Source organism: Balaenoptera borealis (assembly GCF_965194805.1).
Source record: "Balaenoptera borealis genome assembly, chromosome: 15".
Classification (NCBI taxonomy): Eukaryota; Metazoa; Chordata; class Mammalia; order Artiodactyla; family Balaenopteridae; genus Balaenoptera; species Balaenoptera borealis.
The window spans coordinates 8,891,287-8,908,281 of record NC_138871.1 but is presented as its reverse complement, the minus strand read 5'-3'; the positions used below and the strand labels follow the sequence as shown (position 1 = coordinate 8,908,281).

The window sequence follows — 16,995 nt, the reverse complement described above, 5'->3', positions numbered from 1 at the left end:
GGTGGGTAGGACCAGCATTGGCCACAGGAGGCTGAGGCTGAGGGAGCTAGGATCTGGGTACAGTATAGAGACTGGGGCTGATGCTGGGGTTCAGAAGCAGTTGGAGCAGTGACATTATGAGGGACAGTGGCTCATGCAGGGAAATTTCAAGAGACCAGAAGCCACCACCATGAACCAGACTCCTGGGAAATTAGGCAGGGCATGCTTCTGACAGAAGCACAGTAGATTTTTCTGGTGGTTCCTGTTGTCAATAACTGCTTTCTCAGTATGTGGGTAGTTAGGGGCTGAAGGTCAAAGCTGTAGGTGCAGAACCTCTCATGGGGCAGGGGTGAAGGAACATCCCTGATGCATCATGATGCCTGGGACAAGCCCAGGACTGGTCTGGTGCTGTGGTAAGGGTGCGGGTGTGATAGAAAGACACACCACTGTGGCCTGGAATGCTTACCAGTGACCACTGTTCAGAGCTGCTGATGAATGGATGGAATTATACCTAATGATGTTTGCTGTCAAAGCTCGCTTCCTTTCTGCATAACTGCAGCATCTGTGGGACTGGTTGATTCAACTCGGAAAGACACTTGAACCCTGGAGAGGGCCTTCAAGAACATATTGTTAATTGTTTCTTAATGGATCACTGACCCCTTTGGGAATTTTAGTGAAGCTGAACCCTTCTCACAATCCCCAAAACATATTTACCCCAAAGATTATGCCTACAGTTATATGAGATCATGGTTGATCCTGAACCTCATCTTTGGAGCCCTGAAGTCTGGGTTAGTTCTGTTTTTTCATTTTACATGTGAGGAAACTGGGGCACACGGAGAAGAAACAAATTGCTGTGGCTGGGCTGGGTGTCAGTCCCATGTAGCAATTAATTGGAGAGTCAGAAATGGATTTGCATCCTGGCTCTACCCCTAATCAACTGTGCAGTTTAGGCAAAAGATGTAGTGTTCTTGAGCCTCAGCTTCCTCCTCTGCAAAATGTGGATAATAATAGGACAAGGTAGGTATCTTGTGGAGAATGCTGTGAAGATTAAGTGACAAATATGTGAAGAATTTAGAACCAGTATCTTAATAAATGGTAGCTCTTATTTTTTTCACTGTTATCAGGTTCTATATATTATTTTTAAATTGGACGGAATTCCCTGGCAGTCCAGTGGTTAGGACTCCATGCTTCCATTGCAGGGGGCACAGGTTTGGTCCCTGGTTGGGGAATTAAGATCCCGCAAGTCTCATGGCATAGCCAAAAAAAAAAAAAAAGTGGAGATACAAGTTGATTTCTTAGCCTGTACCTCTAGTTTAAGTTCAGGCTTGAACTGCAAGGATGAAGAACTGCCACCACCTGGTGGTTTTTTTGGTAAATAAAGTAGAATTTGTGACATTGAAATATATATGGTGACCACACCAGTATAGTAGTCTTTGCCTACGTGGGATTGGTGGCTGCTCTTTTGTGAACTCACATGTCTCTTTCCAAAGACAGTGTATCAGTTAGCCTTTGCTGTGTAACAAACCACACTAAACTGTTGTAGCTTAAAATAACATTCATTTATTCACCCTTGATTCAATGGGGTGGCTATTTGGGCTTAGTTCAGCTGGGTGGTTATTCAGCTGGTTTCTTTTGAGCTCACTTGTGTGGCCACAGTCAGCTGAAGGATTGACTGGGCCTTGATGGTCTGGGATGGCCTCACTCACATGTCTGGCAGAGGGCAGCCTGGGATGCTTTGGTTCTCCTTCATATGGCTTCTCCAACAGGCTAGTGTGGACTCATTTCCATGGTCATTGCAGGGCTGCCAGGAGAAGCAAGAAAGGGCAGGCAAGCCCCAGTGTCAACCACTTTTCCAGCCTCTCCTTGTGTCCTGTTTGCTAATGTCTTATTGACCAAAGCAAGTCACATGGTCAATCCCTGATTCAGGAGATACAGAACTAGATTCCACTTATTGATAGGAAGAAAGGTCTAATATTGTGCTGTTTTTTTTCAATATTCCATACACGTTTGCTGGTGAGTGGCTGAGCATTGAGTTTTTTTATTTTTTGTTTTTTTTAATTTTTGAATTTTATTTTATTTATTTTTTATACAGCAGGTTCTTATTAGTTATCTATTTTATACATATTAGTGTATACATGTCAATCCCAATCTCCCAGTTCATCCCACCCCCGCCCCCCACCACCACTTTCCCCCCTTGGTGTCCATACATTTGTTCTCTACATCTGTGTCTCTATTTCTGCCCTGCAAACCGGTTCATCTGTACCATTTTTCTAGGTTCCACGTATATGTGTTAATATACGATATTTATTTTTTTCTTTCTGACTTACTTCACTCTGTATGACAGTCTCTAGGTCCATCCACGTCTCTATAAATGACCCAAGTTCGTTCTTTTTTATGGCTGAGTAATATTCCACTGTATATATGTACCACATCTTCTTCATGCATTCGTCTGTCGATGGGCATTTAGGTTGCTTCCATGACCTGGCTATTGTAAATAGTGCTGCAATGAACGTTGGGGTGCATGTGTCTTTTTGAATTATGGTTTTCTCTGGGTATATGCCCAGTAGTGGGATTGCTGGGTCATATGGTAATTCTATTTTTAGTTTTTTAAGGAACCTCCATACTGTTTACCATAGTGGCTGTATCAGTTTATATTCCCACCAACAGTGCAAGAGGGTTCCCTTTTCTCCACACCCTCTCCAGCATTTGTCGTTTGTAGCTTTTCTGATGATGCCCATTCTAACTGGTGTAAGGTGTTACCTCATTGTAGTTTTGATTTGCATTTCTCTAATGATTAATGATGTTGAGCAGCTTTTCATGTGCTTCTTTGCCATCTGTATGTCTTCTTTGGAGAAATGGCTATTTGGGTCTTCTGCCCATTTTTGGATTGGGTTGTTTGTTTTTTAAATATTGAGCTGCATGAGTTGTTTATATACATTGGAGATTAATCCTTTGTCCATTGATTCGTTTGCAAATATTTTCTCCCATTCTGAGGGTTGCCTTTTCATCTTGTTTGTAGTTTCCTTTGCTTTGCAAAAGCTTTTAAGTTTCATTAGGTCCCATTTGTTTATTTTTGTTTTTATTTCTATTACTCGAGGAGGTGGATCAAAAAAAATCTTGCTGTGATTTATGTCAAAGAGTGTTCTTCCTATGTTTTCCTCTAAGAGTTTTATAGTGTCCAGTCTTACATTTAGGTCTCTAATCCATTTTGAGTTTATTTTTGTGTATGGTGTTAGGGAGTGTTCTAATTTCATTCTTTCACATGTAGCTGTCCAGTTTTCCCAGCACCACTTATTGAAGAGACTGTCTTTTTGCCATTGTATATCCTTGCCTCCTTTGTCATAGATTAGTTGACCATAGGTGCATGGGTTTATCTTTGGGCTTTCTATCCTGTTCCATTGATCTGTATTTCTGGTTTTGTGCCAGTACCATATTGTCTTGATTACTGTAGCTTTGTAGTATAGTTGGAAGTCAGGGAGTCTGATTCCTCCAGCTCCATTTTTTCCCCTCAAGGCTGCTTTGGCTATTCGGGGTCTTTTGTGTCTCCATACAAATTTTAAGATTTTTTGTTCTAGTTCTGTAAAAAATGCCACTGGTAATTTGATAGGGATTGCATTGAATCTGTAGATTGTTTTAGGTAGTATAGTCAATTTCAGAATATTGATTCTTCCAATCCAAGAACATGGTATATCTCTCCATCTGTTTGTGTCATCTTTGATTTCTTTCATCAGTGTCTTATAGTTTTCTGAGTACAGGTCTTTTACCTCCTTAGGTAGGTTTATTCCTAGGTATTTTATTCTTTTTGTTGCAATGGTGAATGGGATTGTTTCCTTAATTTCTCTTTCTGATCTTTCATTGTTAGTGTATAGGAATGCAAGAGATTCCTGTGCATTAATTTTGCATCCTGCAACCTTACCAAATTCATTGTTTAGCTCTAGTAGTTTCCTGGTGGCATCTTTAGGATTATCTATGTATAGTACCATGTCATCTGCAAACAGTGACAGTTTTACTTCTTCTTTTCCAATTTGTATTCCTTTTATTTCTTTTTCTTCTCTGATTACTGTGGCTAGGAATTCCAAAACTATGTTGAATAATAGTGATGAGAGTGGACATCCTTGCCTTGTTCCTGATCTTAGAGGAAATGCTTTCAGTTTTTCACCACTGAGAATGATGTTTGCTGTGGGTTTGTCGTATATGGCCTTTATTATTTTGAGGTAGGTTCCCTCTGTGCCCACTTTCTGGAGAGTTTTTGTCATAAATGGGTGTTGAATTTTGTCAAAAGCTTTTTCTGCATCTATTGAGATGATCATATGGTTTTTATTCTTCAATTTGTTAATATGGTGTATCACATTTGATTGATTTGCGTGTATTGAAGAATCCTTATATCCCTGGGATAAATCCCACTTGATCATGGTATATGATTCTTTTAATGTGTTGTTGCATTCTGTTTGCTAGTATTTTGTTCAGGATTTTTGCATCTGTATTCATCAGTGATATTGGTCTTTAATTTTCTTTTTTTGTAGTATCCTTGTCTGGTTTTGGTATCAGGGTGATGGTGGCCTCATAGAATGAGTCTGGGAGTGTTCCTTCCTCTGCAATTTTTTGGAAGAGTTTGAGAAGGATAGGGGTTAGCTCTTCTCTAAATGTTTGATAGAATTCACCTGTGAAGCCATCTGGTCTTTGATTTTTGTTTGTTGGAAGATTTTTAATCACAGTTTGAATTTCATTACTTGATTGGTCTGTTCATATTTTCTATTTCTTCCTGCTTCAGTCTTGGAAGGCTATACCTTTCTAAGAATTTGTCCATTTCTCCCAGGTTGTCCATTTTATTGGCATAGAGTTGCTTGTAGTAGTCTCTTAGGATGCTTTGTATTTCTGCGGTGTCTGTTGTAACTTCTCCTTTTTTGTTTCTAATTTTATTGATGTGAGTCCTCTCCCTCTTTTTCTTGATGAGTCTGGCTAAAGGTTTATCAATTTTGTTTATCTTCTCAAAGAACCATCTTTTAGTTTTATTGATCTTTGCTATTGTTTTCTTTGTTTCTATTTCATTTATTTCTGCTCTGGTCTTTATGATTTCTTTCCTTCTGCTAACTTTGGGTTTTGTTTGTTCTTCTTTCTCTAGTTCCTTTAGGTGTAAGGTTAGATTGTTTATTTGAGATTGTTCTTGTTTCTTGAGGTAGGCTTCTATTGCTATAAACTTCCCTCTTAGAATTGCTTTTGCTGCATCCCATAGGTTTTGGATCATCGTGTTTTCATTGTAATTTGTGTCTAGGTATTTTTTGATTTCCTCTTTGATTTCTTCAGTGATCTCTTCGTTATTTAGTAACGTATTGTTTAGCCTCTATGTGTCTGTGTTTTTTACATTTTTTCCCCCTGTAATTGATTTCTAATCTCATAGCATTGTGGTCAGAAAAGATGCTTGATGTGATTTCAATTTTCTTAAATTTACCGAGGCTTGATTTGTGAACCAAGATGTGATCTATCCTGGAGAATGTTCCGTGTGCACTTGAGAAGAAAGTGTAATCTGCTGTTTTTGGATGGAATGTCCTATAAATATCAATTAAATCTATCTGGTCTATTGTGTCATTTTAGCTTGTGTTTCCTTATTTATTTTCATTTTGGATCATCTGTCCATTGGTGTAAGTGAGGTGTTAAAGTACCCCACTATTATTGTGTTACTGTCGATTTCCTCTTTTATAGCTGTTAGCAGTTGCCTTATGTATTGAGGTGCTCCTATGTTGGGTGCATATGTATTTATAATTGTTATGTCTTCTTCCTGGATTGATCCCTTGATCATTATGTAGTGTCCTTCCTTGTCTCTTGTAACATTCTTTATTTTAAAGTCTATTTTATTTCATATGAGTATAGCTACTCCAGCTTTCTTTTGATTTCCATTTGCATGGAATATCTTTTTCCATCCCCTCACTTTCAGTCTGTATGTGTTCCTGGGTCTGAAGTGGGTCACTTGTAGACAGCATATATATGGGTCTTGTTTTTTGTATCCATTCAGCGAGCCTGTGTGTTTTGGTTGGAGCATTTAATCCATTCACGTTTCAGGTAATTATTGATATGTATGTTCCTGTTACCATTTTCTTAATTGTTATGGGTTTGTTTTTGTAGGTCCTTTTCTTCTCTTATGTTTCCCACTTAGAGAAGTTCCTTTAGCCTTTGTTGTGGAGCTGGTTTAGTGGTGCTGAATTCTCTTAGCTTTTGCTTGTCTGTAAAGCTTTTGATTTCTCCGTCGAATCTGAACGAGATCCTTGCCGGGTAGAGTAATCTTGGTTGTAGGTTCTTGCCTTTCATCACTTTAAATATATTGTGCCACTCCCTTCTGGCTTGTAGAGTTTCTGCTGAGAAATCAGCTGTTAACCTTATGGGAGTTCCCTTGTATGTTATTTGTCATTTTTCCCTTGTTGCTTTCAATAATTTTTCTTTGTCTTTAATTTTTGTCAGTTTGATTGCTATGTGTCTCGGCATGTTTCTCCTTGGGTTTATCCTGCCTGGGACTCTCTGTGCTTCCTGGACTTGGGTGGCTATTTCCTTTCCCATGTTAGGGAAGTTTTCAACTATAATCTCTTCAACTATTTTCTTGGGTCCTTTCTCTCTCTCTTCTCCTTGTGGGATCCCTATAATGCAAATGTTGTTGCATTTAATGTTGTCCCAGAGGTCTCTTAGGCTATCTTTATTTCTTTTCATTCTTTTTTCTTTATTCTGTTTCTTGGTAGTGAATTCCACCATTCTGTCTTCCAGGTCACTTATCCGTTCTTCTGCCTCAGTTATTCTGCTATTGATTCCTTCTAGTGTATTTTTCATTTCAGTTATTGTATTGTTCATCTCTGTTTGTTTGTTCTTTAATTCTTCTAGGTCTTTGTTAAACATTTCTTGCATCTTCTCCATCTTTGCCTCCATTCTTTTTCTGAGGTTCTGGATCATCTTCACTATCATTATTCTGAATTTTTTTTCTGGAAGGTTGCCTATCTCCACTTCATTTAGTTGTTTTTTGGGGTTTTATCTTGTTCCTTCATCTGGTACAAAGTCCTCTGCCTTTTCATTTTCCTTATCTTTCTGTGAATGTGGTTTTCTTTCCACAGGCTGCAGAATTGTATTTCTTCTTGCTTCTGCTGTCTGCGCTCTGGGCATTGAGTTTTTGTTGTCAGTTCAAAACTTAAGGTTTTGACCTTACAAAGTATTTTCACTTCTCAAAAGAAGAGAACTAGTAGTTAGAGACAATCACCTCCAGGCCAGCCCACCAGTCTAGTTATGGAAGCTCCTTCCTTTCTGTGGGACATTTGCATTTCTTAGTTTGTTGTGGGATTCTCTTCCTTGCCTTTGGTACTCCCCCATTGCTCCCCACCCTGTTTCCTATCTCCACGTTTCCAGGTAGGCTGCCCTGGTCACTATGTCAGCCTTCACTGCATTGTTCTTTGGGGAACTTGCTGTCCGGGAAAGGATGGGATATTCACAGCCACCCCTCCATCCCTCACTCATGTTTTGCCATGGAGATTTAAGGGACATTTCTCCGTCTCTTTGGCCTAAGGAAGGGTTGCAAGGTGGGCTCATGTCTGTCTTGTTCACCACTGTACTCCTGCCCTTAGAATAGTGCCTGGCATGTAGTCAACACTTAGTAAACATTTGTCCAGTGAATTAATATCCATGGGCAGGGCCTAAGCCCTGAGAGTTTACACTCTGATGGTGCCCAACTGTGGGTCATCCCATGGCTATTTCCTGCTGTGCACTCCCAGCCAGCTCTTGTGTAACTTAGTTCAATCCCCTAGATTATTGGTCTGTTGTCTACAGTGTCCACAGAGCCTGAGACCACCTCCAGAAACAGCTGCCCCTTCCTCCTCCATTAGAAATCTACACTTAACCCTGGAATAGAAACTTGTGCCAGGAACTCAAGACAAAACTATTTTGTGGGAGATGCTGACTAGTTTTACAATGGGATGGGAGGGTGCAGGTGGCCCTAAATTGGTCCCTGTGTGTGTTTGTGTGTGTGTGTGTTTGTGTGTGCATGTGTGTATGTGGTTGGACAGGTTCTTACTGCATGAAGGCACCATCTTTTAGGGGCTTAATTCTGATTGATAGACATGGAAGATTTATTTGTTTTGGCAAATTTCCAGAAGAGGACAATCAAGGGTTTCATTCTTTTAAAGGTCATCTGTTATGATAACTGGTGGGTCTCTTGTGATGGCAAGGTGACTTGTTCTGATGTGTACAAAGGTGCCCTGTGATCTAGCCATGGACTTGGCACTTACCTTTATTGCTCTATGTATAGAAACAGCTTTGTCTCCCCAAGAGAATGGTCTTAAGTCTGTGTGTCCCCCGTGAGTGGCTCTGTGTCCACCATAGATGAAAAAATATCCCTCCATGAATCACCAAGTGTCTCCCCGCCCCACACCTGTGGCCAAGTGTCCAGCCATGGGTGGCCTGGTATTCAGCCATGGAGGACCAGGTGTCCCCCAGTGTATGGCCAAGTGTCCCCCCCGAATGGCCAAGTGTGCAGCTGTGCGTGGCTGAGTATCAGGCCATGCAGGGCTGAATGTCCACCGTGGGTGGCCCAGTATTCCCCTGTGGATGGCCACATGCCTGCCCTTGGACGACTGTGAACATGGCCATTCTCCTCTCTGCTCACCCCAGCGCCCCCTCCACCAGCCCCACGCACGGCATGTTACCAGTAGGTCTGGAGGTTGAGTGGGGCCTGACCTCAGCTCCCGCAGCCCCTGCCACTTCTCCATGAGTCTGTGGGGTGCGAGCCCATAGGGTGTGTGTGTGGGAACTGGGGCCTAGTAGGAGGGCACCACGGGGGAGGGGGCCCAGGTGGTTGTAGGGGTGACACCCCCTCCTTCCCCTGCCAGGCTGAGACCCCGGAAGGAGCAGGGCACCTATGCGCTGTCTCTGATCTATGGGAAGACTGTGTACCACTACCTCATCAGCCAGGACAAGGCGGGCAAATACTGCATTCCCGAGGGGACCAAGTTTGACACGCTCTGGCAGGTAGGCCGCCCACACACCCTGTTGTGGGCAGAGGCTGCGGCGGGGTGCTCAGGCTCCTGGGGGGGAGGGGAGCCCCGGCCCTGACGCTCCTCCCTGCAGCTGGTGGAGTACCTGAAGCTGAAGGCCGACGGGCTCATCTACTGCCTGAAGGAGGCCTGTCCCAACAGCAGCGCCAGCTCAGGTGAGCGGGGCAGCGGGGGGCAGGGGTGAGCGGGAGACCCCGGCCCCCACCCCCTCACTGTCCCTTCTGCTCCCCCAGAGGCCGCTGCTCCCACACTCCCCGCCCACCCGTCCACATTCACCCAGGTGAGTCAGCAGCACCGTAGACTTGGGGCCTTGGGGATGGAGCTGGGTGGGCAATGGGTCCTGTTCCCAGGGTGGGGCTCCGGGCGGGAGATGGGGGGAGAGTGGGGCTGCCGTGAAACAGAAGAGGGTACCCCCAGCACCATCTCTGGGAGTCCACAGAGGATGTGGGTCTCATGAGAGGGGCTGGGTGCCCCCAGCTCTGGCCCTGCTGACCCTTGCTGACCCTTGCTGACCCCATGACCTTTAGCCTCAGAGACGGATCGACACGCTCAACTCAGATGGATACACCCCCGAACCAGGTGAGTCAGCAGAGATGGAGGTGTGTAGGGGTTCGTGTCAGACCAAGAGCAGGGTCCTGGCTGGGCCCTGGGGTGTGTCAGGGGAGGGACGTGTGCCAGGCCTGACCTGCGGCGGTGGGCCTGGTTGCCCTGTGCATGCGCTGTGCCTGCAGGTGTCCACGTGGGCACATGCATCATGCCCGCCTGTGAGCACGTGCCCGGGGGCATGCTGACGTGCCGGGGAGTAGACCTGGCCGAGCCTGGGCCACCCCGGGTACAGACACATCTGTTAAGCACCTACTACCTGCCAGTCGTGCTCCAAGCTCACTGAGTGTATGAGCTTTGCTGAATCCTCCCGACAAGCCACATGAGGCAGTCATGGTAATCATTCTCATTTTACAGAAGAGAAAGGAGGGCCAGGAACTGTCACGTCCTGCAGCTAGGCAGTGGTGGAGCTGGGGTTTGAACCCAAGGAGACAGGCTCCAGAGCCCAGGTCCCTAAAACGCCCTGCCGCAGATGCTCGTGTGTTTCATGTGTGGATGTAAGCCTGTGCATGTGTGTGCAGAGAACATACACGGTTGCCTGTGCACAGAGAGGCTCATCTGGAGCCCTTGTACACATGGCTGCGTGGTGCATACGTAGACATGGGCAGGCGTGACATGGTGCATACGTGTCAGTGCACGCACACGCATAGGTGTGCACACTCCAGCTGGCACTACATTGGTTACTTGTGCAGACACGCCTTTGGACCCCCATCACACACCGAGACATGGGTGAGAGTGTACATGGGTGTTATGCGTGAACACGCAGGGGCACACGTGTGTGCACACTCTAGCCATTGCACACATGGTTACATGTGCACATTAGAGTCCTCTTGGACGTGGCTTCCCAGCTCACCCACAGATGGGACCAGGAGCACACACAAATGCACACACGCGCATGAACACACACGTGTGCCCGTGTGCCCGTGCATGCTCTGGATGGTGCACCCTGTGCCTTGCAGCGCACGTGCCTGGTGGGCACCGAGGCTGCCCTGCCCTGCTCAGCCCCCCTCCCTCTCCCCGCTCCTGACTTGGGAGCACGCGCCTGTGTGTGTGTCCCGCATGCCTAGTGTCCTCAGAGAAGCCGCGATCGATGCCCATGGACACCAGCGTGTACGAGAGCCCCTACAGCGACCCCGAGGAGCTCAAAAACAAGAAGCTCTTCCTGAAGCGCGAGAACCTCCTCATGGCTGACATAGAACTTGGCTGCGGCAACTTCGGCTCCGTTCGCCAGGGCGTCTACCGCATGCGCAAGTAGGCTGCCCAGCCTTGGTTGGGGAACCACTGTGGGAGGGGCAGAGGGGACGTTGCCTCCTAAGGCCTTGGGGGTTGGAACCAGGATGTGACTTCAGGTTGCCTGGGAAACAGACTCCGGGACAGGAAATTGCCTGCTAGGCGGGGTTACCTGGGGGAGCCCAGGGCAGCACCCGAGAGGGAGTGAGAGGAGCAGGTCTGGGGCGGAGAGAAGTTGGGCTGAGCTGCAGATGCAGCAGAGTCCCCCTTGTCCGCTCCATCGGCTGGTCATTGGATACAGGCTGGTCACTTGGTACAGGCTGCCCCTGGGGAGGGTGACACTTTGAGCCGGTTCTTTTCAGCGAGGGCCAGTTCCTGGGCGGGGCTTGGCTGTGAGCTGTGAGCTGCAGGGAGGACCGGACGGCAAACCACAGCATCTACTACACAAGTCCAGGGAGAGGAGAGGCAGGTCGGGTGGGGATGAGGGGGCCGGGTCAGGCCCGTGCCAGCTCACGCGTGTCCCTCCGTGCGTCACGGCAGGAAGCAGATTGACGTGGCCATCAAGGTGTTGAAACAGAACACGGAGAAGGCGGACAAGGACGAGATGATGCGGGAGGCGCAGATCATGCACCAGCTGGACAACCCTTACATCGTGCGGCTCATCGGCGTCTGCCAGGCCGAGGACCTCATGCTGGTGATGGAGATGGCGGGCAGCGGGCCGCTGCACAAGTTCCTGCTTGGGAAGAAGTGAGCCTCTGGGCCGGCCAGGTGTTTGGGGCTGGGGGCAGGGGGGAATGATCCTGTCCACCCACGGGTGTGTTCCACACTCATTTCCTGCGTTTATAGACACACAGCTGCTGCCCACACTCACGCCCATGACAGATCTGACCCCAGGTTTGACTTTCAGCTCTGCCACTAACTGGTGTGACCCCAGCTGGGTTTCTTAATTCACCTGTGCCTCAAGTTTCCTCATTTGTACCATGGTGATGCACAGTATTTACATCCAGGGGCTCTTGTGAGGGCCAAATAAGTTGCTGTCTATCAATAGAAAGTGCTCAGAACGGTGCCTGGCGTTGCTTATAGGAGCTTTGTAAGTATTAGCTCTGTCACAACTGCCACCTCTGTTCTCTCGGCCAATTCGTGACGCACGGGAAGTTGCCGATGGTTGATGGTCTTTGACCTAAAGCAGGGTTGGAAAACTGCAGCCAGGCTTGTTTTGTACAGCCTGGTTTCACATTTTTAAAGGTCTATGAAAAAAACAAAGAGGACTATGTGGCAGAGACCATATGTGTCCTGCAAAGGCTGAAATAGTTACTCTCAGGCCCTATAGAGAAAAAATTGGCCCATCTCTAATCCAAAGAAATTGCAGTTTCATTTGTGTTCCCTCGTGCCTCAAACTCTTACCCTCACGACACGATATTTTACACTTGCAGAGGCACATGACCTTGAACCCGAGCTCTTGCTGGAGTGCGTGCCTTCACCGGTCCCAGCTCATGTACTCAGTTATCCCACGGGTGTTTATTGGGCAATTTCTCTGTGACAGGGACCATTACCAGCACTTGGGATTATCAGCGAACAAAGAGACAAAGTTCTCTGCCCTGTATTTTGGTTGGGAAAGAGAGGCTTTAAATAATCATTATAATACCGTAAAGTATAGAGTATGTTGGAAGGTAAGTACTATGGAAAGGGGGTTGGGAATGTCAGGGTAGGAGGTGAGAAGTGAGAAGGTGAGGCAGCCACGTGCAGCTCTGGGGGAAGAGTGGTCCAGACAGGGCACAGCCGGTGCAAAGGTCCTGAGGTGCCTGGTGTGGTAGAGGAACTGTGAGTAGGGCCCCGAGGCTGAAGCAGAGTGAGTGCAGGGGAGGGGGGAGCTGACGTGGGCAGGGAGGTGATGGGGCAGATGGTGCAGGGCCTTGTGGGCCGTGGGGAGGACTTGGACATTTACCCTGAGTGAGGTGGGAGCCCTGGATGCTGTGAGCCAAGGAGGGGCAGGACCTGACTCCAGTGTGGGAAGGACAGACGGTGCCGGGTGAGGGCAGAGATGGCTGTTCTGGTCCAGGCTGGCAATGATGACGGCTGGGTCAGGGTGGCAGAAGCAGACGTGGAGAGAAGTAGGGGGATTCTGGAGGGATTTTGAAGTCAGGGCTGCCAGGGTTTGCTGACGGATTGGATATTGGGTGTGAGAAAGAGGAGCTGAGGGCAAGGCCAGTGCTTCTGAGTAAATGAAAAGATGGAGAAAGAGGAGTGTGTGTGTGTGTGTGTGTGTGTGTGTGTGTGTGCGCGCGCGCACGTGTGCGTGTGTTTGTACAATCAGGAACTTGGCTTTGTCTTTATTATCTTTGAGATGCCCGTGAGACTCCCTGAGGGCACACAGAGGATGCAGGTAAATGTGTTAAGTCTGGGAATCCCAGTATATGGATGAAATTTAAGGCCTCGAACCTGGATGAGGGCAGAGGTTTGTGCCTGTTTTGCTCACGCCATGTCCCCCCGCCCCATGCCTGGCACACAGCAGGTGCCCAATAAGCATCTGTTGAACAGAGGCTCAGCTGGGTCAGAGAAGTGGGCTTTGCCCCCTTGGGGACTGGGGCTGTCCCCTCCCAGCTGCCCCTGCCTTCCCCTGCACCCCAGGGAGGAGATCCCCGTCAGCAACGTGGCGGAACTGATGCACCAGGTGTCCATGGGGATGAAGTACCTGGAGGAGAAGAACTTTGTGCACCGTGACCTGGCGGCCCGCAATGTCCTTCTGGTCAACCGGCACTACGCCAAGATCAGCGACTTTGGTCTCTCCAAGGCACTGGGTGCTGACGACAGCTACTACACTGTGAGCCCCTGGCCCTGGGGTGCCCAGGTGGAGGAGGCGGTGGTGTGGAGGGTCCCCGAGCCCTGTCCCGGCAGCATCTCCCACCCACCAGGCTCGCTCGGCGGGGAAGTGGCCGCTCAAGTGGTACGCGCCTGAGTGCATCAACTTCCGCAAGTTCTCCAGCCGCAGTGACGTCTGGGGCTACGGGGTCACCATGTGGGAAGCCTTCTCCTATGGCCAGAAGCCCTACAAGGCAAGTGTGGGCAGAGGCGGGCGGACAGCTGGGTGGGAAGAGGGGCCAGGGGGGAAGGGGCCCTGGTTACTCACATGTGTACTTGGCTCTGGCTTGAGCAGAAGATGAAGGGCCCCGAGGTCATGGCCTTCATCAAGCAGGGCAAGCGGATGGAGTGCCCACCAGATTGTCCACCTGAAATGTACAAACTCATGAGCGACTGCTGGACCTACAAGTGAGTGCCAGCGGGCAGGAGGGTACCTGGCTGAACTGACACCCAGGCCTGGGGCAGGAATTCGTGGTGCCCAGTAGTCCAACTAACTCATCCCACCCAAAGACTCACCCAATTCATGGCCTTTCCAACCCTCGGTACCTTTATTCCCCCTGCATCTATGCTCAACTCTCCAACAGACTGACCTTACAGTGCTCCAGTGGTCCAGCACCCCAGCACCCTACCTGCGGACACCCACTGTTCCAGCATCTAAAACCTCAGTCTCCCACCAGCCAATACTCAAATGATCCTGCAACACTCAGACAAGTCAGTACTGTGACCCAAACTATGATACCAATACTCAGGGCATGGGATAATACTCCATTATATAATTCCTGTTTCCGATCAGCCAACATTCAACACCTAATTACCCATTCAGGCCAACACCAAAGCACCCAGATACTCAATGCCCTCCCATCTCTGTCTGCTTGAAGCCTGGTGCTTGAACACGCCAACTCCTAACACCATCAATACCTCCCCTTCCCATCACACAACAGGCAACATGCACCCAAACAAGCTATTACCCTACACTAATCCTGCAATGCACGGGCATTCCAATATTTGAAACCTTTCCTGCCCTAGCATCCATTATTCCACTGGCCAACACCTTTCACACTGACACCCAAACACCCAAGCACTCCAATAAATACACACCCTACTTATGATAAATGAATAAGAAATGATCAGCCCATCCCTTCTCCACCATGTATTAACTCAACCTCTATCAAGAAACAATACACCAACACCCCAACACCCAAAGAGGCTAGCACCTAACACCCCAACGCAATACATGGATATTCCACACACATACCAGTAATACCCTGACTCTCCACTAGCTGAACCCATCCTCCATACGCCAATGTTCCTCTCCTTCGCGGGCAGCATACTTGCATCCGTGTGAGCCCGCGCCCAGCACCCAAATAGCCTGGCCAAATACACACGCTCAGTACATCAGCATTCAACATCCCAGCTCCCCGTGGTCAACAGTTGTCACCCCTACACTCAGGGAGCTCCCTTCCCTAAGTCTTCGCCAGTCAACACTCAGTATATGGTTCCCCTCCATCCTGGATGTCAGCTCAACTAGGCGATACGGCAACCCCGGAATTGCAGTCCTCTCACACCCAGGAGACCCCTCCATTACCCGATACCCGTCCCCCACCCCAGCCCCACTGCTTTCTGAGCCCCATGCATGTCCACCCACCAGCTGAAGTTGGGTTCTGGGGGTGTGGTCAGCAGTCTGGATTTCCCCGACCCCTCACAGGTGGGAGGACCGCCCAGACTTCCTGACCGTGGAGCAGCGCATGCGCACCTACTACTACAGCTTGGCAAGCAAGGCCGAGGACCCTGCCGCGTGCGGAAAGGGGGCCGAGGCTGCGTGTGTCTGAGCTCCAGCCTGCCAGCCCCTATGCCCCAGCTTGTCCTCCTGTGTCCTCAGCTCCCTCCCAGGACCTCCAGTCTGGCTGAGCCCAGCTCAGTTTCTCTCCCCACCACCAGCTGGGCTGTGATAAGGCGGACAGCTCAGGCCTCCGGCCCACACTGGTCTAGTATTCCCTGCCCGGTCACCTGGCCCCTCTGGCTGGGGTAGGAGGCCGAGACCCAGGCAAGGTGGTCCTGGGCTGGAATCTACTGGGAGGCCTTGAGCTGAGGGGGCGTTGCTTACAGCAAGGACCCTCCTTCCTCTGGGCCCAGAAGGGCGGACTTCCGGAGTCCTCAGGTGGCAAGACCCCAATCATTGGAATAAACGCAGCTTCTCTCTCGTCTGAGATCCCTCATCTTTCTGGGGTGAGGGCGGGGGGACCAGGAAAGGGGCTGGGTCATCGGAAGGGGTCCATGAGAAGTGCCTGATGGTGCAACGCACGGGCATTCCAATACTTGATACAGCTTTTCTCGTGTGGTCCTGGGGGGGGCTGGCTTTCCCGCCCTTGTGCCCTGGGGACATCTTTACCAGCGTGAGGGGCTGCAGCAGGTGAGCGTGGGGACTTAGGGGCCGCGTGCCTGCTGGCCACTCAGCTCCCCGAGCCTCACGGACGGCGTGAGACAGGTGCTGCCCGTGTCCGCGGCGTGTTAGCATCAGCTGGAGAGAGTTTAACACACGCTGATCCCGCCCCAGCCCGTGCATTTTAAGGTCTCTTCAGGTGATTCTATCATTCTGCCCCTTCTCAGCTGCCTCCCCTTCCTCCCTGGGCCCAGACAGTCACAGCTGGGAATCCTTATCACGTGAAGCCCCGAGGGCCGGCTCAGTCTCGCTCAGGAGAAGACCCGGCTCCAAGCGCGCGCTGCCTCAGTGTCCCCCCATGAAGAGCTGGGGTGTTGGAGCACAGAACCCGACAGGTCGGGTGAAGTGGAGCCAGGCCCCTGCATTTCTTTTCCGGACTTGCTCCCCCTTGCTCGGCTGCAGTTGGCCCCTGTGCCCTGCAACGCCTCCTCCTCCTCTTGGCCTGGCCCCGAAGGGCCACGGGCTCCAGGGTGGCCATGCTACCCACTCGGCTCCAGGCAGAGGCAAGGAGATTTTCTGCGGCTTCTGAGAAGGTAGATTTTCTTTCTTTTTGTTTGTGGAGCTCTAGAAAGCCTGGGGCTGTTTTGTGGCACTGTGGGGTGGGGTGTGGGGACTGGGGCTTGAGGCCCAGGCTGGTGACGCCCGAGAGGAGACCCCAGAACCTTGGTGATGTGAGTGCGTTGTCGAAACCAGGAAATTGACATTGGGGTTATTAACTTAGGTACAGACCTTGCTCTGATTTTACCGCTTACGGAGTTTTAATATTTCATGTGTAAGCTTCATGTTAGCGTATTCTTTAATGAACTTTGTATTCTACCTGGAAAGTAGTTCGGAGAGCCCCCAGTTACAGAGTCAACTCCAGAC

At 49.1% G+C, this 16,995-nt stretch overlaps 1 protein-coding gene across 1 annotated transcript in view; it reads left to right on the top strand.

Moving 5' to 3' along the window:
- The window catches only part of ZAP70 (zeta chain of T cell receptor associated protein kinase 70), a 76,307-nt gene extending 60,412 nt beyond the window's left edge, over positions 1-15,895 (top strand). Inside the window, exons 11-20 of the mRNA XM_082356173.1 lie at positions 8,835-8,973; positions 9,073-9,154; positions 9,233-9,279; positions 9,527-9,578; positions 10,670-10,853; positions 11,373-11,579; positions 13,461-13,653; positions 13,745-13,885; positions 13,987-14,099; positions 15,397-15,895. Of these exons, the coding sequence (XP_082212299.1) occupies positions 8,835-8,973; positions 9,073-9,154; positions 9,233-9,279; positions 9,527-9,578; positions 10,670-10,853; positions 11,373-11,579; positions 13,461-13,653; positions 13,745-13,885; positions 13,987-14,099; positions 15,397-15,520 (1,282 nt within the window). The 3' untranslated portion in view covers positions 15,521-15,895. The remainder of the gene's footprint in view (positions 1-8,834; positions 8,974-9,072; positions 9,155-9,232; positions 9,280-9,526; positions 9,579-10,669; positions 10,854-11,372; positions 11,580-13,460; positions 13,654-13,744; positions 13,886-13,986; positions 14,100-15,396) is intronic.
- The last annotated feature ends 1,100 nt before the right edge of the window (positions 15,896-16,995 follow it).